General features: G+C 27.9%; 6 protein-coding genes across 9 annotated transcripts in view; 3 read left to right on the forward strand and 3 right to left on the reverse strand.

Annotated features, from left to right (window-relative positions):
- The window catches only part of LOC126858053 (alpha-2-macroglobulin-like protein 1), a 116,767-nt gene that overhangs the window by 19,241 nt on the left and 70,015 nt on the right, over window positions 1-27,511 (reverse strand). The window lies entirely within an intron of this gene.
- Window positions 116-27,399, reverse strand: LOC126858059 (nucleolar complex protein 3 homolog). Of its 2 annotated transcripts, none has more exons than XM_050608070.1 (10): window positions 27,269-27,399; window positions 3,038-3,309; window positions 2,673-2,964; window positions 2,309-2,597; window positions 1,870-2,204; window positions 1,362-1,732; window positions 1,122-1,286; window positions 675-1,029; window positions 500-597; window positions 116-348 (listed from the first exon to the last, which is right to left on the reverse strand). In XM_050608070.1, exons 2-10 carry the CDS (start codon window positions 3,262-3,264, stop codon window positions 138-140), a joined length of 2,343 nt encoding a protein of 780 aa, XP_050464027.1. In that variant the 5' UTR covers window positions 3,265-3,309; window positions 27,269-27,399; the 3' UTR covers window positions 116-137. The 2 variants fall into 2 exon arrangements, with proteins under 2 accessions (XP_050464027.1, XP_050464025.1); XM_050608068.1 differs by lacking the exon at window positions 27,269-27,399 and adding an exon at window positions 3,620-3,767.
- Window positions 3,789-4,665, forward strand: LOC126858084 (ER membrane protein complex subunit 5). Its single transcript, XM_050608115.1, has 3 exons — window positions 3,789-3,987; window positions 4,203-4,255; window positions 4,422-4,665. Exons 1-3 carry the CDS (start codon window positions 3,906-3,908, stop codon window positions 4,611-4,613), a joined length of 327 nt encoding a protein of 108 aa, XP_050464072.1. The 5' UTR covers window positions 3,789-3,905; the 3' UTR covers window positions 4,614-4,665.
- Window positions 4,714-27,411, reverse strand: LOC126858076 (proteasome subunit alpha type-7-1). Its single transcript, XM_050608106.1, has 7 exons — window positions 27,269-27,411; window positions 6,641-6,890; window positions 6,052-6,178; window positions 5,836-5,949; window positions 5,623-5,756; window positions 5,342-5,524; window positions 4,714-5,236 (listed from the first exon to the last, which is right to left on the reverse strand). Exons 2-7 carry the CDS (start codon window positions 6,740-6,742, stop codon window positions 5,147-5,149), a joined length of 750 nt encoding a protein of 249 aa, XP_050464063.1. The 5' UTR covers window positions 6,743-6,890; window positions 27,269-27,411; the 3' UTR covers window positions 4,714-5,146.
- Window positions 8,463-18,304, forward strand: LOC126858066 (scoloptoxin SSD14-like). Of its 3 annotated transcripts, none has more exons than XM_050608081.1 (11): window positions 8,463-8,827; window positions 12,387-12,540; window positions 13,163-13,287; window positions 13,446-13,585; window positions 13,766-13,998; window positions 14,139-14,299; window positions 14,922-15,145; window positions 15,778-15,973; window positions 16,481-16,646; window positions 17,039-17,185; window positions 17,744-18,304. In XM_050608081.1, exons 1-11 carry the CDS (start codon window positions 8,820-8,822, stop codon window positions 17,930-17,932), a joined length of 1,743 nt encoding a protein of 580 aa, XP_050464038.1. In that variant the 5' UTR covers window positions 8,463-8,819; the 3' UTR covers window positions 17,933-18,304. The 3 variants fall into 3 exon arrangements, with proteins under 3 accessions (XP_050464038.1, XP_050464039.1, XP_050464040.1); XM_050608082.1 differs by lacking the exon at window positions 8,463-8,827 and adding an exon at window positions 8,849-8,870; XM_050608083.1 differs by lacking the exon at window positions 8,463-8,827 and adding an exon at window positions 8,881-9,022.
- On the forward strand, window positions 22,059-26,142 carry LOC126858082 (ecdysteroid-regulated 16 kDa protein). The gene is made up of 3 exons (XM_050608113.1): window positions 22,059-22,270; window positions 25,333-25,637; window positions 25,852-26,142. The coding sequence occupies exons 1-3, from the start codon at window positions 22,192-22,194 to the stop codon at window positions 25,933-25,935; spliced, it is 468 nt and encodes a 155-aa protein (XP_050464070.1). The 5' UTR covers window positions 22,059-22,191; the 3' UTR covers window positions 25,936-26,142.

Genomic DNA, 27,511 nt, shown 5'->3' on the forward strand with positions numbered 1-27,511 from the left:
AAGTACGAAAGAACGTCAAACGAGAATTAATCATCTCACATTAAAATTGAATTTTTAATCCTTCTTATTATAAGTATTTTTAATAAGAGTTTTCATCTGTGCATTAATATTTTTTATACACATTTTTTTATTTTATTTTATAAATTGTTTTTACAAGCTTTATAAAAGTCTACATATCCATCCGTAAATAGATTATCGATATCGACAGCATTAAGATATTCCTCGAGTTTAGAACTCATGTTATGATGTTTCAATGCTTTTTTAACAGTAATCTTTTCTGGAATAGGTATAGTAGGCTTGAATGCTACACCAGTAGGATCATATTCTGTGTAAAGTTCTTCCGGTGTTCTAAAATTAATAAAATAATTAAATACTATTGGGGGAATGTAAAAAAATCTAATTTAACTATCTAAATTAACTAACTTTTTCATGATTAGTTTACGATAAAGTCATATTTTTAATTTTTTAAATCTATGGATTATTAGGCAAAATTACTCACAATTTCGCAATTTCAATAGCCAAACTGCCCTCGCCACTTGTAGGCACCACATGTGCTATATTTCTAGCGAGTTGCCGTACTACACTATGATAATGACGCTATAACAATACATTACCATATGTTTTATTCAATATTTTTCAGCAAACATAAGGAAATATCGTTATCAATACCATACCTGTAGAGCAACAAGCTCATACAATGCAGTACAATGCGCGTTGCAATGATCAGGTTCTTCGATTTCGATCTGATACTGACCATCTCCAATGCAATCAGTATCTAATAAAATATGTGCTGCTTTTCCAAATTGCATGACTTGCTTTAAAATACCGAGAGTTGCCAGTGTTGCATTATGTTGTAGCTGCAAAGCCAGTATGCTTATTCTCTTTACGAACGCTATCAGACGCGTCTGCGAAATCCTTTTTCGTTGATGAATAAGAATCTGCATCAACGTCTTTAGTACAATCTCAGTTTCCGCGTGCGTCTTCCCGCAATGAACTTTCAACATATTTTTATATAAATGCACATAAAATCTACAAAAAAAAATATATATGTAGAGAATGTAATTTTTCTTATAAAGTAGTACTTATCCTATAAAAACATATAAATTGAGTTATATACAAACCTGTATGGATCAATATTTAGCACTGCACCTTGGCCAGACAATATTGTAAATATACATTGGATACAGTGTAATTGTTGTCTCAAACCTAAGTGATCTTCTTCTATTAATCGATCTATAACACTTACTAAATCCTGATAAAAATCTATATTGATACAATGTGCGAATCTAAAATATACACATAAAATATAGAAAATAGAAATAAAAAATACAAACTGGTTTAACAAAGATAAAATGTATTACTTGGCTAGTCCTTCCAGACATGCAGACAATACTTTGCTATTGGGAGCTTGTTTTAGAGCTCTAAAGTATATAGTAAATAACACACTTGTAATTTCAGTAAGAATTTTAGATTTTGCCTGTTTATTTTCTTCAGCCTTTGTCTCGAGCAATTCTTTCTCTACTTCTTCCAATTTTTTGCTTTTTTTTCTCTCCCGTCTACTTAATGCAAGAATTCTTTGCTTATAAGACATGAGTTTCTTTTGTCTTGTTTCTTCTTCTTTTTCCTTATCCAAATCGATATCTTTTATGCGAAGAGATAATAACACTTTTATGACTTCAGAATGCACAGAATGTTTTCTCGATTTTATGTATTGATTTAATTTTCGAACTATCTAAAATTTTATTAGCATAAATAAATGTCACAACAATTTGTTATATAGATGTGTGTGTGTATATATATATATATATATATATATATACACACACACACATAAAATTGGTTCTATTACTACTACTATAGTATACTTACTGTGAGAGATAATTGACCGCGTTTGTCGTCTTTGAATATTTGAGAAATGCATTGAGCCACTCTCTCTCTTACATTGCTCTGTTTGTTATCCAAAAAAGGAAGGATATAATTAGCTATGTTGACAGAGAAATTGAAGTATGGATGAGTGGTGAGAAGCTCACACATGCATGATATAGCTATTTCACCCAATCGCATTTCTCGTTCGTTCACTTGTCGGGTGTCCCCTTTCTTTTTTCTCAAAATATTGGATATCTTTTCGAGTCTCTTTAAGTAGTTTTTGTAACTGCTCAACAATGTACCTTCATAATTTTGCAATGCAAGAGTCTCTTTTTTCACTAAAATCACAAATAAAATTTATTAGAAATTAAATGTATAACATTTATATTATGCAATTTTATCTTCTTTCAATTTGTTACACAAATGTTATATATAAACATACACTTTACTCCTTCTTGAGAAATCTGTAAGAGACTGTAAGATGGTAGCAAATCTTTAAAGACTTCTAGAAGGGACACCATTGCCAGTTTTCTGATGGTGATGTAAACTTCTGAAGCTCTCTCATCCATCATGTCTAGAAGTAGCTTAAAATTTCCAGATTTGAGTTGCGGATTTTCTAGAATACCGCTTGAAAGTATTCCTATCTTGAACCGTTTAGATCTCAATAATTCTTCACGACATGCCAAAAGTTCAATAGTAGATACTGGTTTATCAGTGCCTTGCAAGTTATTCTGCAAATTTTTAATAAAAGTGATATATTTTATGTATTATATATTTTTTTGGATTAAATATTATTTAACTCTTACATATAAGTCTATATCCATTTCTATGTCACTATTTTCCTCCTGATTATTTTCCTCATTTTCTTTTTGGTTATCATCTGTGATTTGATCTTCTTCCTCATTTATAATTTCATTATCTTCTTCCATAACACGTTTTTCCACAAGACCATCCTGTGTTTTTATGGGAAGCATCATGCGAACCGATTTCTTGGCTGTCTCTTCCATGATTTTAGAAACATTATTCTCATATAACTCCTCTATTGCGTGATCATCTTCTGTTTTTCTTCTTTTTCTTTTACTTTGATCTTTATCTGATCTACAAAATCCAGAATAATTAATAATATGTTCTACAAAAGATTCTATTTTCTTGGAATTATATATAATCATACTCAGTTAAGCGAATTTGTTTCAGTAAGTTATAAGATTTATTAGATATAGCTTTTTCTAAGAATTTTAAGTCATCTTCTTCAACCATATTCATCAAATCCTCTCCATGATCACTCTCTTCTTCCTCTACTGCTTCTGAGCATGGTGGTGCTGATTTTTGAGGTTGCTTCTTTGGTGGTTTATGCCGTCGAGTCTTAAGTTTTCCTTGTTTTGAAAGCTTTGTCTTCATCTGATTGTTCCTTTTAATTTTACTAATTTTTGATTTTTTTAATTTCTGTAAAATAAATAATTGCATAGACAATTTATATTGAAAGCAAAACCTTCAGAATTTTTCATTCTAAATTTATAACATATAAAATAGAATTACAAATCAGTTCACTGAAAGTTAAAAATTAATAAGAATAAAAATTTGCAAAAAGATATTCAGTTTCAAGTCTACAGAATTAAAAGTTGATTATAAATTATAATTAAAAATGATTTAATTTTTGTACAAATAAAATGTTATATATTTGTTACTTTTTAAGAGGTTAGTATTAATTATATTTCCTTAAATTAAAACATATTTAAAAATTATTAATTCTCACCCCCATATTTATAGCAGAAATGGAATTATTTTCTTCTAAATTAAATTAAACTTAAATTTATAAACAAGTATGTACAGCTTTACAATAATAAAAAAGTAATCGTAAACTAAACTGAAGTAAACGCGCCCACGTGCGTTCGCGTCGATCATATGTGTACATATAGGTTTTTTTATCTAGGGTGAAAGAGAAGCAACCCTGTTTGGGGATAATATAATCGATAATCGTTGTTATGTAGTGTCATATTTCTGGTATTTGATATATGTGATCTGTGATATTATTCTTCAACATGCCTGCAACGGCTATTCATAAGTTTATAACTTTTATAGGAACTATGTCTATATTACATGCGGCTTATTCTGCTGCACAACGTGAGTATTTGCTTTTGTTTCTTCTGGTTTTCTCTCGACGAATTACATTCTTTTTTAGGTTAAATTGATGTTACAGTGAAATTATAGATTTGCTTCTGTTTTAATTGCTTTTTCTGTATTATAATGAGATTAATATGCAACTTTCAAGAGAGAAGACCGAAAAGAAAAAAATGCAATTAAAACGAATAGATATTATGATAAAATTTTGTTTGTAGATCGATCCTATTTACGAATCACCGAACAGGAATTTACTACTTTGCCAATTGATGTAAGTTACATTTGATACTATTACTTGCTTTCTTATATAAAAAAATGAAGATCATTATAGGCCTATTATATTATATTTATAGGCTATTTGATAAACATAATAAAAATATTTTTATATGGAATAATGTATATTATTAACATATAATGTTATTTTATTATTGTTACAGATTTTAATTCAAGGTATAGTCAGTTTATTTATTGTTATGTACGGTGTTATGTACATTGCTGGTGATTTTAAAGAAATTCGTGCAGTTGTTGATTTGGAGAATAAATCCTGGGAAACACTGCGAAATTTACCATCCTTTCAAGTATTTAATCATCGCGGGAGATCTCTTTCACCAGAATACATTCCAGAATGAAATAGTTTTGAAATATTAAATTATTGAAAAATATAATGGATATATAGATTTACTTGTATGTTGAATCACACTCTTTTAGTTCTCTAAGATTTATGGAAACTTATTTATATTAACTTTATTTTCTCATTAATATATTAAAATATATCTTTTTTAAAAAAAACTTTTAATCTATAAAACAAATATACAAGAGAAAATTTGTAATAAAAATTGTAACAATATTAATATGTATATATATATATATATATACATATATATGTGCAAAATTTAATAATTTATTACTGAAAACAATTCACAAAATATTGTGATCATTCTCCTTATAATTATAATTTGAATTTTAGATTTTAAAACTTAGCAAGTTTTGTATGTATTTTTCAGTTTCGTAATAGTAAATAATACAAATAAAAAAATCCTAATTTTATGCTTCATTTTGATCTTATCATATATCAGTTTTTTTTCTATTTCCAAATGGTTTATTTTATAATAAAAATTAATAATGATACAATATAGAAGTACACAATGGGGGTGCAAAAGCATCACTTTTTCTGTTTTTTCTTTTCCGCCTCTGCTTCTTTCTCCTTTTCGATTTCTGTTACATATTCACCTATGGTGTCTGTATCTAACATCTGAAAAATTATTATAACATTGTTAATATATAATTTCATAGAAAGACATATTTGTCTTCAGCTAAAACATATATTTGCACAATTTGGTAAAATTTGCAGGTGTACCTGTAATGGCTGCCCGCGTCGCATTACCGCTATTTCCAAATTTTTTTGTCCTGATTGAACTACTTCAAGCAGCGCTTTGATTGCTAGTTTTATACAACCTCTTTCTGTCGATACTTCTTCTGGAGTATAATACTTTTCCAAGAATTCGTGCACAGTTTTAGCGCTGCGTCCTGTTGCATTCGCCTTTATGGAAAAGTAGCATTCAGTATAAATGTAGTTATTAAAATAATTATATTCTTTTATTGAAAAAGAAGATAGAAATTAATTTTATCTTGATATACCTTCCATTCATAATATATCCCTGATGGCTCTGTTTGATACAAATGTGGAATACCATCATAATCAAATCCAGTTAGGAGACAGGATATTCCAAAAGGTCTACGGCCGTTACTCTGTGTATATTTTTGTTTTAAGCCTGCAAATAATTATATGAAATTAGTACAATTGTTTTAAATAACTTTTTTATTAAGCATTGATATAAATTCTAATCATACCTGCAATATACCTCGTAATATATTCCAAGGTAACAGGATCCTCTACAGTTAATTTATGACTCTGGCATTCAACTTGCGCACGGTTAATTAATACTCTTGCATCGGCAGTTAAACCTATTAAAAGGAATAATTATTATTCTATCTTATATAATACAGAAAATCAATACTTGTATATTTGTTAAAATTAAATTTGTTGTATAGTATATTATGTAGTACCTGCAAAAGCCATAATTACATGATCATCTAGGAGACATATTTTGCGCACTGTACGTTCTTCTTGCAATTTAGCAACAGATTTTTTCTCAACGCCTAAGACTACTACATCGGCTCCCCGTACGCCGACCTGTTCTTACAAAGAGATTATTACACATAAGATAAAAAATAAAAATGCTAAATTTTAATATTGAAAATATTATATAGTGTTATATAGATTGCAACTTTATTATTTATTAGATATTATTTTAATGTAATTTTTTTACAATTTGAAAATAACACGGATACGTATTTTTTTTTGTAAGAATAATAAATATAACGTGATATAAATAAATATACATGACATGAAACGTAATATATAGTGACAGAAATATGTTGACACAAAGCTGGTCATCCTAACCTAACTCTGAGAATTCGCAAAGTCATACACGAAGTAAACGAAATTAAATGGCTTAATTATAGACAAAATCTATTTGTTTAATAATAATAAAATAATTATAAATAGATAAACAGATGGATAAAAGAGTGCTAGGTAGAATCTTCAAAAGTAATTTCCGAAGATAGAAGGAAGGTTATGTTGAACTTAGCGTACCGCTGTCGAGCCCTTCTTGACAGCCTCCTGAGCATATTCCACCTGGAGCAGATGGCCGTCCGGCGAAAATACCGTGATTGCTCTGTCGTATCTCGCCGACATCGTTTTGGCAGTTCAAAATAAGCACCGTTTCACAGAAGTTTTAAATGACTTCGCCGTTTTCTGAGCAGTCACCAAGCTGCACCGCTTTTCTCGTTCCACCGCGCAGCATGCGCAGACACGAACATGACAACGCATTTCCCTAGCAGTGCTAGATTCACTTTTACGCGCATGCGCGACACTGCAGCGCCGGGGGGATATACGTATAAAAAATGTCAAAAATACCATATATGTATATGGTATATATGTGTGTATATATATAATACTACGTGTATGTAATATTACATATATGAGAAATACCTTCTATACTTTCGATGCTTTTGTCTGGATACCAAGTTCAATTTTGTGCTGAATAGTTTCGTAATTGAAGGCACTGGTGTCAAATAACTACATGCAAGCAGTTGACATTTAAACCAAAAAAAAAAAAAGTTCGGAATTTTTAAGTCAAATTTTCACGTACGGCTATCCAACTATTATAAAATTGTTAATTTGTCTTATACTGTTAGAGTCAACGCAATATCGTGATACGAATATTTAGATACGATGCGACAATATCTCCAAACTAAAAATGAAATATAAATTACGTATTATAATTACATATTTCAAATTATATTAAATTATATAAATTACTTAATTGATCTCATAATTGTGTAATTCTGCTTTCTCTTTGCTTCATTCTTTTCATTAATTTTCCAAAAATTTCTAAATAATATAAGGTTTTAGAAACGATTAAATAGAAGCCATGCAGGATTTTCTTATATTAGCATTAAACACAGTTATTATTTATGAAATATGTGTAAAAAATGTATATTATACATATATGTATATATTGTAATATACATTTTTTACACATATTTCATAAATAATAACTGTGTTTAATGCTAATATAAGAAAATCCTGCATGGCTTCTATTTAATCGTTTCTAAAACCTTATATTATTTAGAAATTTTTGGAAAATTAATATATATATATATAAAATATGTAATATTTTTATAACTATATAATATACGATATATTCACAGTTAAGTAGAAATTATAATCCATGTAATATATATAAACATATAAAAAATATACTTCTTCAAAAAAATTGTTGCTATGGAATAATTGACATTATCAGCGAACGTTTTTGTACTTTCCTGGTTTATATAACATAGTCTCTCGTTTTTTCATTTGAGGGAAAATCCTTACAAAATATATCTCTCTCCCTATCTCTCTCTCTCTCTCTCTCTCTCTCTCTCTCTCTCTCTCTCTCTCTCTCTCTGTTTCTCTTTCCAAGATGCAAATGTATAGCTAAATATTTCTTTAATATAATATATATATATATATATATATATATATATATATATATATAAAATAAAATATATTTAATATTATTATTAAATTAACAATAAAACTGCAAAATTATTTGACTTATAATATTATCCATTGCATATTGGATGTTGTAAATAGGTCTCTAAATTCTAACATTCCTTAATTTTAATTCTTTAACATTTATTTATTTTATTTATTATGTTGAGAATTAATTTATTTCACCAACATGAGAGTTCAATATAAAAATAGGATGAAAATGAAATAATATTTATAATATTGTTATTGTATATATTTTTTCGAATGACAAGTATATAACTGTGAAACATCATACTTCATTTTCGAATCAAATGATTAATTTTTAAAAAGTGTTTCTCACTTTTTAATAAAATATGTTACTTATATGAGAGAGAATTTTTTTTTCACAAAAAATGAAAAACGCGTGTGTGCTAAATCATAATATAAAATTTAATGTATGCAAGAATTTCGAAACCGATATACATTAATATTATTGTCAATATATTATCTTTTATGTCAGCATTGATGATATTATCTCAGTATGCTTTATTACTGTCACTATTATATTTTTATCTTGTCACATTGCAATATATTCATTCTTAATTAATTAATGTTACGGCTTTCAGAATTTTAAGCGAGTGGGTGGGGATGAATAGACAAACGGTATTGTTACTCTTATAAGAGAAACGATCGGCTTAGAGAAACGTTTAGTCAAGGCTGGTCGCTCGCGCTGTGTTTCATTCGTCTGTACAATATGATCGGGTCGGTATACTTTCCTTTTTATCATTCCACGAAGGTGCATGCAGTAAGCAAAATGTCTGATTAAAATCATCATTTTTACGCAACTATCTAACGTTACTATCTAAATGCTGCTTGACTTATTAAAACAAGAAAGTAAATTTTAACGTGCATCGCATGTGAAAGCATAGCTGAAAAAAAGTGAAAAGTTGTTTTCGTGTATGTTGAAATTTTTATTGCCAGAGGTTTTTATAATTTGCAAAAGAGATGTGAGGCAGTTTTATCGATGTATCAAACAGTTTTATCGATGTATCAATGTGAAGATATTTCTGATTTATTTGAAAATGTGTTTGACAAGTTTAGCATTTTTAACACAATTCGTTTGCTGTTCATTTTTAATACACATTTACCGCAATATATATGATATTATATTATATTTAATTTGTCAATTGATATATTTTTTTAACAATATATAACGCGTAAAATATTTGGTGTTGAATATTCGCGAATGTGCAAAGACATAACGATAAATCGCGTGATAATATTGACGACAAGGAAATTCTAAAAATTATCGTTCACGTCAAATATTTACATAATTTTACAGTCTTAAAGAAATAAAAATAAAAACGCGCAATTGTAAATCTCTTTGTAAATATTATGAGTTAAGCTTATCATAAGTAGTACTTATAATGAATATCAAACATATTTCACGTGGTTTCACGCAATCAAACATATTCTACTTTACCTCTTCTCGCAATGTTTATCGTTTTTATTCAAATAACGGGAAGAATATCCTAACTTAAATGAATAATTTATTGAATGTATAATTTACATAAATAAAAATATTTATTCACCTATACGCCAAATTATGAATTTATACTTCTTCAAATATTTCAAGATTATCAAAGAGAAAAAAATTTTGAAAATAATTATAAAAATTACATTTTTACATAATGTTTTTATACAATGTTTAAAAGAATAATTTATGCTATCTCTTTTCAAAAAACTCAAAGAAATATAATAATTAATAATTTTCTACAAAAAAGAGAAATATTGTAATAACAGAGGATGTGACCCAGAGATGTAAGACATTGTATGCCTTAATCTTTCGAGCGATTAGCAATAATGCAATCGCGTGCAATTAAGACGCTGTACGCCGCAATCGCATGTAGAACGTCATCGTCACGTGCGTGTTAATATGAAAAAATTATTTATTATTTTGTCTTAAAAAGAATATAATGAAAGAAAAATGTTGAAAGGATATTGTCATTGAAGACGTTATTTAATTTCATACCCTCCCGGAAGTATTGCGTATTGCGTTTTGTACAATAATACTTATCTACTGCATTGACACTTGTGTAGAGTTAACTAACGACTAGTTATAGATAAAGAAACATTTACAATTTATTTGCATATAGTGTTATCATTAATATATCTTTTTACCAGAAATAAATTTAGTGACAAAGTCTAAAAATAATAGATATATTTTCAACAAAATCCTTAAATTTTATTTAATCTATTAATCAAAATAAAGAATTAAAAAATTTTTTAATAATATATTTATTTTAATAATTATATTATTAATTAAAATAAAAATATATTGTTAAAAATATGTTCTTAATTTAAATTAACTTCAATTTATATTAATAATATAATTTATTTATTTTAATAAATTTCTTTTTATAATAAGTTATATATATATATTACATATAAAAAATAATATTTATATATAATTAATTTTTATTTGATTATCTTCTTATCTACAATATATCAATTGAAATATATCATAAGAATGAAATGAAATTATGTTATGCTATACAAAATAAAAGTCTTACATTTGTAATTAATCAGACATCTAATTGCGCAAAACATTTAATTCAAAGTCATAGAAATATAAAAATGTTTGAGTTGTGATAAAATATACTATGTTTCTGTACTAAAAATTTCCTTAATAATGAATCATCAGAATGCAATAAATACATTTTCAATATTATTGAGTAATATATTTCTACAAATCACATATATGCTTATCTAAAAAAACAATTCTGCTTTAAAAGGTAGTATTGTTCAATAACATTGATTAAAGATATTTAATTCGCATTTATTATGATTGATAAAATTTATCAGATTATGATTGATAGAATTAAAGGTTTTCTTTATCTATACGAAATACGTCTACTGCAGATACTGAAGATAAAATGCTTTTAATAGTATATATATCCTATCGTATATGTATGATGTGTATATGATAATGAATTATTCATTAAAGAAAACATGCAAATTAAATATTATATATATAAATGAAATATATAAATTAAATCAAATCTCTGATATATATAAATTAAATCAAATCTCGCAGATTGGTTGCAAAATTTGATTACAAATGTATTTTTTTGTATTTTTCATAATTTTGAAGTTAGTAATTCCAAAAAGCTTTCTAGAGATATAGTTCGATGCTTTTAAGCTGCGGATTTATTGAATGAAGTGTTGTACACGTGTTACGCAATCTCTCAGCGAATCGCATAGTAAATGTCTTATGGTATATACATCTGCGATTACACAATGATGATAACTGAACCACATTCTTGAATCTACACCGACAGTATAAAGGTGACAGTAATACGGTGCGCTATCATACTAATGTTTTTCAAGCGATGCACACATTCCTTTTATTTGTACAGACTTTCAGATAATTGTGAGCTTATCAATCAAAACCATGTGTTAATCCCAAAGTGATTATAAAGTCATTTTTAATTTACATTTGTAAGTCACCATAAGTGTCATCTATTTTTAGCAATTATAAATTTTATCACGATTTATTTCATCACGATTTATATGACCACGTCTCGCTCAAATTTTAATTGCTTACAAAATTAATATTATATTATATGCAAAATTATTTTACCGTAAAAAGAAACTACAAAATTTATTGGATACAATGTGACATTATTTTCCATTATATCATCATGTAATCATAATTATGTTTTACTACTATTAATAGATAACAGTGACGCACATGTAAACGCGGTCACGGCAAACCATCAGAACATAATCACGGTCACGAGATCTGTACCGGCAGAAGCTTTAAGCATCACTAATTTTTGCTTTACAGTTACTGTATATTATACAGCTGATCTCTTTTATCAATCGCAATAGTAATTCGATATGTATCACTATAATGCGTCTCTTCCCTAAAAAGAAAAAAAATGCATTTAGTGTACACAATACGATTTATATATATTAATTAATTTTTTATTGTCTAGCTGGATATTAATTTACACATACATAGTCGCTGTATAAAAGTAATGTCAAATAAAAATCTTTTATTAAATTGAATATCAACACATCCACACGCATATGCGCACGTGTACCAGTTCGATTAAGTTTGCAATATCTATAATTAAAGAGAGAGAGAGAGAGTGCACATATACTCTCGGTCTTACTGTGTGATTGTCAATTGCGAAATATTCAATCGCGAATTTCCATGAAACAGCAACAATTCCGATTAATTTTCTATCGTCAAGAGAATAAATTGTAAAAAAATCTAATTTTTAATTTTTATATTTTTACATGTTTTGTGCAGAGTCAAAAGGAAAAAGTTGATTACATTCGGCGTGACCGCGGTCGTACTTGTGGCCGTTCTTGTGACAATAATAGTAATTTTTATCACACGCAACTCGAATGTCAAATGTAACTTAAAGTTTGTCAGTTCGTCCGAGATGGGTCAATATACGAAGGTAATATTTATTGATTTATGTTAGTTGCAATTGACGTATAGTATGAATTATTCTCAGGTAGAGAGAGATATGTCTGGTCGAAAGAAAAAGATAGCGATTAGAGGTAGAAGTCAAACTCTGTCTCTTTCTATTCAGTAACTTTAGAAAGAGCTTTAGAAAGTAACTTTAGAAATTGATCTTTATCTCATTCCCTCTTTGTCTAATTTTATCGTACACTTTTCGAAAGACGTCCATGTAGAGATCGCGTAGTTCATACTATACGTCGACGTTGCAATATGATTGAAAATATTGACATTTGATTAAACAAAAATATATTTTCAGCTACAGTTATTTATTTCTGTACAATTTATCGCGAAAAGAAGGGAACATTTCGAATAACATTTCTGCATATTATCAATAATATAAAATTAATATTATACATTATTATAGGATTTAATTTTATATAAAAAAAATAAATGATAAAACTAATATAATTTTTCCAAAAAATATATTATTATTAGAATTATTAATTTAATAGCTATTTTATTTGATTTGTTATTTTCTTACAAATATTCGATATATTAGATTGAGAAAAAGAATAAAGTGTGATGGATTCACAATTCTTGAAATTTTTCATGAACAGGGTGCCGTGACGACAAACGGTCAGGAATGTGCACAAATTGGTGCTGATATCTTAGCTGGGAATGGTTCGGCAGTGGATGCGGCGATAGCAGCGCTTCTCTGTGAAGGCATTGCATCCTTGCATAGGTATTACACAATTTCCTTTATATTTTTTTATATTCTCTTTTATTGCCTCCATTTTATATGCTTATCTATTCTAAGAAATTTTATTAATTCTATATAATTCTTTTGCGAATAAAAAAAATATATATGCTGAATATATCTGCATACATTTTGATTTAAAGTATGGGACTGGGCGGTGGATTTTTTATGACTATATGGGACGCCAAAACCAAAACGGCGGATTATCTGGATGCGAGAGAGACCGCTCCGATAGCTGCGACGGAGGATATGTTCGATGGCAATGCTCATCTAGCTATGTATGGTAAAATATTCTTTTCACATTAAAGTGCTTATCAATATTTATATGTGTTTACGTCAAAATCATTTATAAAAATTATTATCAGTTAGGATAGTTAAGTATAAAATTTTTCATTCATTTTTGCTTGTGCATGTGAAATAATAAAATGTTGCAATGTTGAATAAAATGCGTGTTATCGAACAGGTGGAATGGCGGTTGCTGTCCCAGGTGAACTTATGGGCTATTGGGAAGCGTATAAAAAATACGGGAGACTGCCGTGGTCTGAATTATTTAAGCCTGCCATTAAATTATGCGAAACTGGATCTCAGGTTAATGATTATCTTGCCGCGTATTTAAAGGAGAAAGAGCCTATGATAAAGAACGAGTCCAGTTTGGCGAAAATACTCATAAATCCTGATACCGGTAAAGTATGGATTGTGAGTAGAATTTATTTTTTTATCATTATAACTGTTTTTCCCCTATATATGAATCAAAACTTGATTCTTCTCTGATATATTCTGATATATTCTGAAGAAAAAGCTATGAAAAATAACATGAAAATTTTATATTTGTGCAGGCAGGCGACAGAATAAAGAGACCGCAACTGGCAGAGACCCTGAAATTAATAGCAAAATATGGTGTTGATATATTTTATAAAGGTAATATTGCTGATAACTTAGTCGACGAGATTAAAGCGTTTAAAGGAATAATCACGAAACAGGATTTTGAAGCGTACAGGTGAGCGTTTCTTTTTTCGAGAGTTTGCATATTTTCAAGAATATTTATATTGTTAAAAAATTGCGTGAAGCCTGCTATATCAAAAGAGATAAATAAAATATAATTATAAATTTATGATTATTTCATGCAATGAAAATTTTACGATAGAACATAAAGAACGTATGATAGTAGATAAAGACATACCGCGATAATAATAATAGAAATCGTGTGTTTCGCAGATAAAACTGCCAAAATAATAATTCGCGAGCTAAATATCTTAATTAAAATCACGAGTTTTAGATATAATAGCTCAATGTTAACAACACCGATAATTAAGCGTCTGCTTGTTGGAAAGAATATCAAATACCATTTTCTACAGTCGATGGAATTAAGGCCGATAAAAATATATAAAAGCAAATTTGACATTGTCGATATTATAACAATGAAAAATTTGATAGAAATAAATTATTGCAAATAGAAACAAATTAAGCTTTCTCACTGATTACTTTTACTTTATCCTCGCATTATTCATGAATTTGTCGATGACAATATACACGTATCATTCGATTCAAGGCTTTGGAAGGGCATGCGAGCGGAAATGCAAAAGTCATAGCGGCGTATCCATAATGAAAATTCTTTACAGAGCCATATGGAGAAAACCGGTCGCATTAAAAATGGAGAATCTAACGATCTATAGTGCTCCACCGCCAGGTTCCGGTGCAATTTTGACATTCATAATGAACGTTCTACGTCGATTACTACCAGTCAATAATGAGAGTGTCATGTGGCAACGTATAGTGGAGACCTTCAAATGGGCTTATGCAAGAAGAACCGAGTTGGGGGATCCTGATTTTGTCGACGGCATAGGTGAGATGACAGAGTAAATGTGTATGCAAGCACCGGATATCTTGAAATGATTCGATTGTATCTTTTAACGATCGAACATATCTTATAAATCATCAAACATGAAAAATAATATTAAAGTCCATCAGAGAGAGAGAGAGAGAGAGAGGAAGAAATGTAGTTATATATAATATTTCTAAGTGCATCAAAAATAATTTGCTTAATTATAATTTTGAAATTATTAAAAAATAAAAAAAATTATTAGTTTATTATTAGAAATAGATAAATTATTATTAATTATCTATTCTATTAATAGAAACTACTGTATTTGCATATTTCCCAAAGACAAGATAATTGAAGAAAAAAAGAAGCATTTAATTCCTTGTACGTTTGCATTGTTTTATACGTATTAATGATTCAACATATTCTTTTTTTCCCGGTAAATTTAATCATTCCCGGCTGTGTTAATAATTACACTTAATAAACCGTCAGATCATGTCTTATCACATATGTAATTATTATAATTATCGCATATTTAATAAAGCCTAGCATTCGAGATGTATCTGAATATTTCTGCGATTTTCTTAGACTTGAAATTCACTCGACTCTATCAATTGAGTGAATACTCGGATTACGATGGAATTATTTCTTTGTAGATGCGCTTCTCGCCAATTTAACATCCAACGATTATGCGGAAATGATAAAGGAAAGGATAAAGGACAACCGTACGTGCCAAGATCCAGAGGAATATGGCGCTGTTACTGAGACAACCGTGGATTCAGGAACGGCGCACGTTTCCGTTCTTGCTCCTGACGGCTCCGCTGTCTCCGTTACATCGACCATTAATCAGGTGTCAGTAAATTATTTGCAAGCAACGTAAAACTAGCAATGTAACTTGAATTAATTCACAATTAAAATAAAATATTTACATTAAATTATTTGCGAAACTGAGATCAAATTATAAATTATAAATTAAATGAAATTATAAATTTAATAATATTATTATGTTTTAAGTTTATTTTTTAGTAAAATAGAAAGATATTACATACATATTTTTATTTTTATCCTAAAAAGAAGATTTAAGAAGAAAGTCAGTTATTCAGTTTTCAGTGTTTTTGATTGTTTAAAGATAAGCTTGCAAGATGCACTTTATAGCAATTTGACATATTGCAACATTAAAAATAGAGAGAAAGAAATCGATTGAATCGCTTTCGCTTCCGACACACGTACACATTTCTATTCGCAGTTTATATCCGTTTTAAAAATGGAACGATTCAGGCACTGGGGGAAAGAATCAACAATAATCCTGCGGAATAATGCGTTATACTTTATAACTTTATAATCATCTTTATTTAACAGGTTTGGCGCAATGATACGTTCAGAATCCACCGGTATAATATTTAACGACGAGATGGACGATTTTAGTTCGCCCAATATAACCAACGGTTTTGGACTCCCGCCGTCACCGGCGAATTTTATTCGACCCGGCAAACGGCCGTTGAGTTCGATGTGCCCGACTATAGTGGTAAGCCATTTAATGGCAAACGCGAGTGTTTAACAAATTTATCAAGAGTTTGAAACTTGAGGAAAAACTCGCGAAAGAACAGATGCTTTTAATGCGCGTCTTTTTTTCCCATGAAGATCTTTTATAACAGCTGCAATTAACGATCGCAATATTGTACTCATTGATTCTGAGAATTGCTCGGCTTAATCATTACAACTTGCAAGACACGTTATTATCAAGCATTATTCTCCAACAGCTATCAGTGCTCGAAATCTCGCTTTGATAGATTAAATAAAAACTTGAGGAAATTTTTTGTTTGTAAAAGTTTTTGTCTCTTTACAAGAAGTAGGAATGCGTAAGAGTTATTTTAGACGTGTAATTTAAACTCTTTTGAACAATGTAATCTTTTTTAGGTCGATCAACATAATGACGTAAGATTAGTGATAGGTGCAGCCGGTGGCACAAAGATCACAAGCGGCGTGGCGATTGGTATGGTCCTGAATCTTTGGTCTAATTACAATATAAAGGAAGCGGTTGATGCGCGTAGACTTCATCATCAAGTGAGCTCGACTAAGTATAAGTATTTCAACGCGAAAAAAACCAACTTTTTCTAATCTAAAGCCAAAATTCAAAAATCGAAATTTGTTTTATTATATTATAATCAAAACAATTTCCAACTTAAAGCTCAATTTCTTAATTTACTTTTAAATAATAACAATTTAATGAAGAAGATACTATTTCTTGCTGAAATAATTGTTTGTTCATCAAAATATAATATGATTTTTTCATTTTCCTAAGTTTTAATATTAAATATTTTAATACTTATAATTTAAAGATTCTTTATTAAAGATAAATTTAAATATAAATTTAAAAGCGCAATTAAAGTGTAGTTAAAGTAGTTTTTGCTTAAATCCTTTTTCATATAATTGAATTAAAAATTTTTTATTTATAAGAAAAATATGTTACTTGTTAAACTTGTTAAACTTATGTTATGTTATGTTAAACATTAAATCACGCAGCATTAGACGGATAATTATTTATTATGAGATTTACACACGAAATATTTTGCATATTAGGATTAATAATTTCGTTTTAAGAAAATTATTGAAATATTACAGCTGTTGCCTATGAACGTCCAGAACGAAAAAGACTTTTGTCCAACCACATTAAATTATTTAAACAAGATCGGCCACCATGTTACTACTTTTTCTGGAATTGGCAGTGCAATCACGGCAGTATCCAAAAAAAATGGACTTATAACCGCGAATTCGGATTATCGCCGACAAGGAAGAACAGCAGGATTATAGAGAGATTATTCAGTATTATTATGCGGATAAACTTTATAACATTAGAAATTCTTTTATACTGTCGTAATATTTCAATTGCTATCAATCTAAGTTGTCATCATATCTCATTCTGATTAATATTACATGCAATTTCTATTATCGTATATTCGATTTCAAAAAATAAAGTAAATAAAGTAACAAAGAATTTCTTAAAATTTACAAAGTTGACCGCAAATAGATAATATATGATCAAAGAATTCTTAGATAAAAGAAATAACACAAATTCCTGTATAGAGTTATAGTTTTAAGTAGATATTTATATATATACAAAGCAAAAATTATTTAAACAATCTGTTGAATGGCACAACTTATAATTATGCCATTCAATGTGAAAACATTTTAATACTTTTCTTTTAATTATTATTAGATTTCAATACGTATATATATTTGTGTATATGTATTCATGTAGATGTATATGTATATATACATATATATATATATATATATATATATATATATATATATATATATATATTCAATATATATTTATATTTATATGTATATGATAAATAACCGAATCAATAATATTAAAAAGAGAACATAATATTTTTTTTAATTTTGGCTATAAATACTTAAAAGCAATATAACGATATGTATTAATATTTCTCTGAGATTATCGTTTATAACTCATTACATTTGTACATATTTCATAATGTTTTATATATTTTAATCTGTATTGGTACATATTAATTCCGTGTTTTGTAAATATCATGCAGTGTATTAATAACGGTATACCTGTATTTGATAACGTAGGATTCTATATTGGTAACATTATATATCGTTAATAAAATAATTTTATTTTTATTAACACTGTATTATTATTTAAAAATATATGTGCATATATTACGCCAATAAATGAAAGATTTCAAATAGCATAATGATTTATAATAGTTCATAAACAAAAAATTAAAATGTTTTATATATATTTTATATATATAAGACAAGACATTCCAGATCGATAAGACGTATCGTTAGGAATTTTGCCTTCAAGGTTACTGCCGTTTTAATAATTGATATTCCTTTTGGGTTTCTACTTTAATCATTGCACTCGCTGTACGTCTTGAATATAGAATATTTCTTTCCATTAATATATATAAACAGACCTTCGTTAATAATATCCGCGTATGAAATACCGATATTTTTTCCGGCTTTATTACTATAAAGTACAATGTAAATAAATTTAATTTTTCATTTGTAACATAATATAAAGCATTCATTTTACTATGCAGTCAGCATATTTTAATCTGTTATTAATTTTTCACAATTGCAAGCAATTTAAAGAACGGGCAAAATGATAATTTTTTGAGCAAAAATTTTTAAAAAAATATTCTTTCTTCAAACAAAAGATATTTTATTTTCAAAACAATTAAAAAAATCAGTTATACATTAAAAATTAAAATAAAAATTCTGTATTCATTTATTAACTTGTAAATGAGAGAATCTATTATTGTGTCAAGCAAGAGAGATTTCCAAAAAGCTTCATACTTATCTTCATGATTCATTCTAATGATTTTATGTGGTGATTCATAATAGTATCACGTATAAATTGATATGTTAATTTTGTGAAATATACATATATAAAATAACACATCGCAATGATTTTATTAGATCATCAGACGTATAAGAGTTTTCTATCAAGTTCTTTTTATTAGTCATCATACCGCAGGGGATTGAATTTATATATTCGATGTTATTGTATCTCGCGCAATGCAATTTTCCAAGAATGGAGACATTACAAAGTCAATGTAAACTTTGACATGCTAATGTCATGAATGAACGAAGCATAAATAATAAAACAATGACCACAGAATCTAGACTGGAACTGCTCTTGAACGTACTTGGAAATTCCAATTGTAATTACGATTCTTTTCATTATATATTGAAGAGAAAAAAAAGAGCTGCTGGCATTGCTTGATTATTAAATGTAAGCTTTTCACAGAACATATATAAATGATTATGCGATTTGCATCGGTCTCTTCTACTTTGTATGCGCGTTGAGTTTCAACGAGATATATATCGCCTGATATGATGTCTGGGTACAGTTACAATAATTTCAAAGTGTACGGTTTACGAGCATTAATCGAGATTCCGGTTTGAAAATAAGGAGAGGGCGAGATAAAGAAAAAGAGAAACAAACAGAAAGAGATAAACAGAAGAAACAGAGAAAGGAAAGGACGAGATGGTAGACAGAGATTCTTAATTTCCGGTGCTTTGTTCTTGTGACCATGATAGTCCGTTTCATTTCCGTTTCGTTGTGTCGAGGTAAACGAAAGAGAGAAAAAAGAAGAAATCAAACACATTATGAAGAGTGACCACTGCGAGTTTTGATTAAAGCATGGAATTTTCACGAATATTTGTGAAATTTGTCGAGTTATTTATCATCAATATTTCTAATAAAAACGAATGATTAATCCTTGAACGCATATAATAATTTTAATTGTTAAATGCTAATAAATTAACAAATACATTAACCAAATGTCAATTCTATTTTTTTTTTTAAATATTGTAGTATTTATGAATGGAAAAATTTTTAAATAAATTGCTTTGTGTCATTATCTTTATATATATATAATAATTTATAATTTTTTAAACAATGTTTTAATAATATTTAATAGTTTAAATACATTAAAATTTTTTCAAAAAACATTTGATAAAGAATACAGATACAAAAATATGAAGATATATTTTGTTTAATTTCAAGTATCTTGTTAAATACAAGTCTTGATAAATATGTAAGTTTTTTGTTAGATCTAGACTCTAGAATGTTTTGAATATTGATTTGCTGAGTAGGATGTAAAAAAAAATCATAATCTTCCATTTATTACTTCTACGCTGATTATATAAGAGATATTATAAAAAGTAATTTCGCACTCGAAATTTCATAATATCTTCTATATATTTAATCAGCGTGTAAAAAACAAATGGGAGATTATAATTTCTTTTTTATAACATAATCAGCAAGCCAATTTTCATGTTTGCAAAACATTCTAATAGTGCATCTAACAACAACTTATGTGTTTATCAAAACTTGTGTCTAAGATACTTGAATCTAACAAGACTTGAAATTATACAAAATGTATCTTCATATCTTTGTATCTATATTTTTTATCAAATATCTTTTGACAAAATTTTAATGTATTAGAACTATTAAATATTATTAAACTACTAATTAAATATTATTAAAAAATTATAAATTGTTATAGATATAATAATGACACAAAGCAATTTATTTAAAAATTTTCCATTTAAATACTATAATATATTTTTTTAATTGAAACTGACATTTTGTTAGTGTATTAGCATTTAACAATTAAAATTATTTTATTGTTTAAGGATTAATCATTAATTTTTATTAGAAATATTTATAGTAAACAATTCAATAAATTTCACAAATATTCGTGAAAGTTTCATGCTTTAATCGAAATTTGTAATGGTCACTCTTACATATATAAAATTATATAAAATTATATATAAATTATGTTTTCTTTCTATTATCTGTACAAACAGAAAAAACGATACAAAAAATAATTAGAAAAAAATTTTCCCATTGTTCTTTAATAAAAATGAGATTTGAAGAAATGAGAAAAATTGGCCATATATATTATATATATCTATGCAATTTTTTCTAATTTCTTTCAATTTTATTTTTTCTAAAAAAATGTAAAAATTATTCTTTCAATTATTTTTTCAATTACTATTATTATTTTTCCTGTATATAGGGACGAGATTAGAGATAGAGAGATTGTAAGACAATGAAAACATATAAGAATATATCTTATATATAATTCTATCTATTTATATATGAATTTTTTTTTTCACATGATTTATATTATGTATTTATAATTCTAATTTTAACTACACTTCTCTCTATCTCTATACAACACAATTTTCTTTATTTATTCTATTATTCATTCATTAAACATTTTAAATTATTAATTTTCCTGTTCTCATGACAAATGATTCTAAGACGTGCGCGCTTTTTAAAATTAATATATAATTACTTTCGCGCGGACTTTGACGCTTTGTTGACTATATGTTTTATCCCCTTCCTTAAAGCGGTAAAGTTTACTTAGGTAGGAGTTTGACATACGCCGCGTCAATAGGCAATGTGCTCGCAGGTAACAGTCGTCAGTCGAGAGTCAGTGCTGGGTCTGATCGGATCCGCAGGTACAACTGCTGACAAGGTTCTCTGAGCAGGCAAATAAAATACTTTCACCAAGATGCTGAGGGAAACGGCTCTCGTTTTCGCGGCGCTTGTCGTATTCGCCGGTGCTACTTTAGTTAATCATTGCGACTCTGGTATGTAAAATACGATGTTTGTTATATAAAAACACGGTAGTCTATGAAATAATAATTTTTCATACATTGTCTAAAATCATAAGTTTTCATATTTCGTAGTTTTCATATTTCGTTATGTTCATATTTATAATTTATTTATCTTTGTAAATTTTTTGGGATGAATTTAATTTTCATACCGCATCATCTAAAATATAGCCAGATGTATGTAGCGCGATAGTAAGTGAAAATCGTTGTTACACAACGATTAAATGATCATTATCATCAATATTATTATTATATTATTATATTAATTAATTATATTATATTATTATATTAATCATCAATATTATTATTTCGAAATTATTATTTCGAATGTTAATGTGTTAAAGTGTTTCGTATTATAAAAATTTATGGGAAAAATATGAAACTTGCAAAAAAGCCATAATCGTGTTATTGAAACGGCTACAGATCTCGAGATGTTAGCTTAAAAATTATGGCGCCTTTGCAGAAATCCGTCGATATCTTGAGTGCCTTCGTGAAACTTTCGCGACGTTACGTTGCGGTGAAATTTTATTATACACAATATTTCTAAAATTTGGCCAACTTTATCAATTTTATTTTATTATAAAAACTGTTTTATTAATATAAATACGTAAATATTTTCTGTTATAGAGTTCGAATTATAGTATATCTTTCACGCTTCAAGGGTATGAGCACGGGCTTTAGTAGAAATACGATGTATTTTTATAATAAGATAAAATTTAACGATAAATTATGAGTTATAATTAATAAAACATATTTACAAAATTGAGAAATACGGAAATAAAGATATAACGTAACATAAATAATGATAAAGACCGATGAGAATCTAAACAAATTAAAATATAAAAATATAGTTAAAGAAAAACATTATATGCTTTTATTTAAGACTCAAAATACACTTCTTATCTTATTTGATATTTATTATTTGTATTTCGCAACTAAGCACAATAACAAATAATATTTATTTTCATATTTTGTTTGAATGTTTGAATGTTGATCTCTTTCTTGTGTTCAATCTTATGGCTATTAGAAAAATAGATTTGATCTATCTTATCAAAGTTTCTTTTAGTAAAATTTGTATAAAAATGTATTTCGAAAGTTTAACAAGATATTCTAGCAACATTTTATCAATGAAGAACTCGTCACGCGATATGATTTTCAAAATCTATAATTTTTCTTTTGTTATAAGAGATATGTCTCATGATCATTGCATCAACGGAAATAATGTCTATAATTGTACGATAAATTGCTCAAGCAGAAATTTCCTTTAGAAATTATTAGATGATAGAACAACCGTAAATTATCACGCAAGTCGAGCGAGTGAGCATTATGTCGAAGAGTGTCTCTCGTGTCATGATGTATGTTATAATTCTCGTAATTTTATCAATCCACGACGCTTAATGATTGCTAATTATAGGAGGCACCATACAATGAGGCAATTAATATTGTTATTAATACTTATATAATTACTTGAGAAACATAATTGACACGTGGTGAAAGTGACGAGTGGAATACTAACGTGAGCGCTAATTTATGGCCGACATGTTACACATTATAATTTCAACGCTGGATGAGAAATATTAACTGTAGAGTTTTATTTGTATAAATCAAGTCAGAATATTTTTTCTTGATATACTTGATGATGAAAGCAGCATACATACGTATAAAGTCCATAAACCTATTTAGAACGTCGCGATTATCGACTGACTGATTTGTGAATATCGTTAGTAGTAGTTTAGTTGGAGTTTCTTAGACTATGAAAACTTTTGAAGTTTCTGAGATATATAAAAACTTGGTAGTTTTTATGTTAGTAGTTGCAATATTACGTACATTTTTAATGTACTTCGTGTTGCAAACACGCTCGCTTTACTACGTTCACGTTTTGCTTTTTTATTAAGCAATTTTACATGAATCATGCTTTCTTTTTATCGAAATCATCATGTGCTTTTAATATCTTTGGAAAATGCTTCAATTTTTGAAATTTTTAACTTTCACATAATAATTGTATATATTATAAAAAATTCAAAATTATAAATACTGTGTTTATAAAAATTATATATTCAGAAAATATATGTCCCTATACAAATATTTATTTGAATTAATATAATATTCGTGTTATTATCTAGAATCGTATTTCCTGTTGAGCAACTGTATTTAGCTATTGAGATGTTGGCCTTCAGTTGTAGACATAATCATAAAGAGCAAATATACATTGCCTTTCAACGTATTGTTTGTTCATCATTTCTTTCTCTCCCAACTAGAGATTTGCAAAAACCTGTTTATTATTAATGTTGGTTACGTAGTTGGCTTTTAATGCAATGTTTCGTTTTTTTTTTGTGAAATTAGATATATCTAACGATTTTATAAAAATAATTTATAAAAATTTTTCCTATCGCTCAATAAATTTTTCAAACTGGATATAGTTAATATTAAGAATTAAAATAATATATATATATATATATATATATATATATATATATATAATTAAATAAAAAGTTAAAGTAATTTATATAAAATTTAATTAAAAAATGCGGGTTCGAGTATCGTTGGATTAATAGATTTTGTCTACGAAAATAACAAGAAATATGCGCCGCTTAAAAACATTCAAATTAATTGCTTTCTCGCGTTCTTATTGACAGTAAAGTGACTTTGAATCTCTTGATAAAGGAGATCAAGTATTTCAAGGTAGTCTACATTTAAGTTGTAAAAAATTCTTCTTTATTGGACTTTTAGAGCCATCGCACATAAATTGACACACCTGCATATGCGTAGCATAAAACCATCTAGAGACCAATGAGCATTGAGCATTAAATCACCATATTGATTTACATAACATGTGTTCATTGATCCAGACGATCTTATGCTATGCATACAGCTATGTCAATTTATGTGCGATAGCCCTTATTGTTTTACAAATATATATATATATATATATATATATATATATATATATATATATATGTAACAAAATATAGCAGGTATTTCTAAAAATATTAAAATTATATTTCATTTATCTGTAATAATATATTTTATCGTTGCAGAAGTTCCATTCGAGGATTCTACGCAGATCAGTGTGTCGGAATGCGATAAACCGACATGCATATTAAAACAGGGGTCGACCATTACAATAGAGATCAAACTCATCCCCAATAGAGACATTGAAAGTTTGGTCAATGAAGTGGGCGCGATTCTTTTCAATGTACCCTTGCCCTTCGTAGGAGTCGACGGAACAAATGCTTGCGATAATATTTACAACGTCGATGGTAGCAAAGCCGGATGTCCGTTGAAAAAAGGCGTCGAATACCTCTACAAGAACAGTTTCCCCATACTGGCGTTTTATCCCAGGGTAATTTTATATAAACTTTTTTATAATTCAAAGAAAAAACCCGCACGCACGTGCACATTTACATTAGTAATCAAAGACGTAATAACAAGCGAATAAAATCGCGGAGTCTCTTTTAATGTTCGAGTAAAGCCGTTCTTCTGTTTAATCATACATCGTTTCGTAACTGGTTAATTTGCCACGTTGCAATAAATGTTTATTATAACACTGTTTATAGGTTGCATTGGTCGTACGCTACGCATTGCGAGAAGGAAATGACAAAGTTGTATGTTTCGAGGTTCCAGCGAAAATTACAAAATAAATAAATTGTCTCGTTGCTGACTTCGATAAATTATAATTAAAAGTCACATGTGTGCATGGTAGCAACCTGACTCGAGCTTATATAATTTAATTCTACGATATGATGCAGCATCGCGTGCAAAATAATCCATCCAATATAAAATATGTTATGCTGTGTATATATAAAACATTTTTAATAAAGTATCTACTTATATATTTGTCAAAGCAATTATTCTATTTATCTCATTTATCTTTTTAATTTTACTCTTAATTTTCAGGATTTTTTAAGAGATAAAATTATTGCCAAGGATTAACACGAGCGTAACACTTCATAGAAGTTACAGATACACCAAAATATTTTTTTTTTTTTTATATTTAAAATTAATTAAATATTTGTCATCCATTATAAGCAATTAGCTATTTATTAACTAGCCGTATCAGCCAATATATTTAGTAAATTCCTTTAGTAACATTGTCCAAATATTTTTAATTTGCATATATTGCATTTTCCAAATTATAAAAAAATAAAATAAAATAAATTTATAGTCTACATAATTATTTAGATCAATTCGTAATTAAATAGCGTAACAAAAAAAATGATTATAAATATAATTATAAATTAAAAATAATTATAAATATAATAATAAATTAATTACCAGCTGGATTTAGTATTTAACAAGAAGACAAACAATTAAAATAAAATAAACAATTATTAAAAGTCCTTGTACATAATCTTTAGAATTATAATATATTAAATGTTATCAGCAGGGCTCAAGAATAATTAAAGAATTACAGAATTTAACATGTTTGATCGTCGGTAACATCGGATTAACGAGCATATATCAACTGAGGTTAATAATCCGAGAATTATAAATTTAATTTTTTTAAATTGTACATATACATATAATCTCGGAATAAATATATAAATATCATCTAATAAAAAAAAGCACACATACAATTTAAGAAATAAATAAATTATAATAAGTATCATGATTTGCGAAAAAATATTATTTTCCGAGAAATATAATATTTATTTAAAGATAAAAAAATAATAGTGTCAAATATATAAAATTCGAAATTTAGACTTAATATAAAATTGCTGCCATATGCACACAACAATAATACAAAAGCATTATACGAAGAGAATTTGAACACAAGCTCGATGCGAGGAAGCCGATCGTCGATACTGAAATCGTGATATCGGAGACTCACGAATCGCGAGAAACACGAAGCGATTTGAACTGATAACTCGCGATCAATTATATTATATATACTGTACATTTAGTAATAAGAATGCTGAGAAATGATATATCTCCGATATATATATATACATACGTATGATACATGACACATACCTGACAATGATCGTACGAATTACAATGAGGGATTATCAGCTGTGCGAAATATCAGGATACTCCTTCGTGTGCCCAGGAAAACCGAAATCTCGGCGTGATATTCAACGCGTTACGACGAATGTGCGACGTACTTCACTCGCGAGATGTCCTCTCGTCGCGTCAAACGATGCTAGATTCAGGACGCGCAACACGTCAAACCGTGGTAGAGGGGATAACAGACACAGCGCTACTGCGTACTTGTGA

Source organism: Cataglyphis hispanica, chromosome 24 (genome assembly GCF_021464435.1).
Source record: "Cataglyphis hispanica isolate Lineage 1 chromosome 24, ULB_Chis1_1.0, whole genome shotgun sequence".
Lineage (NCBI taxonomy): Eukaryota > Metazoa > Arthropoda > Insecta > Hymenoptera > Formicidae > Cataglyphis > Cataglyphis hispanica.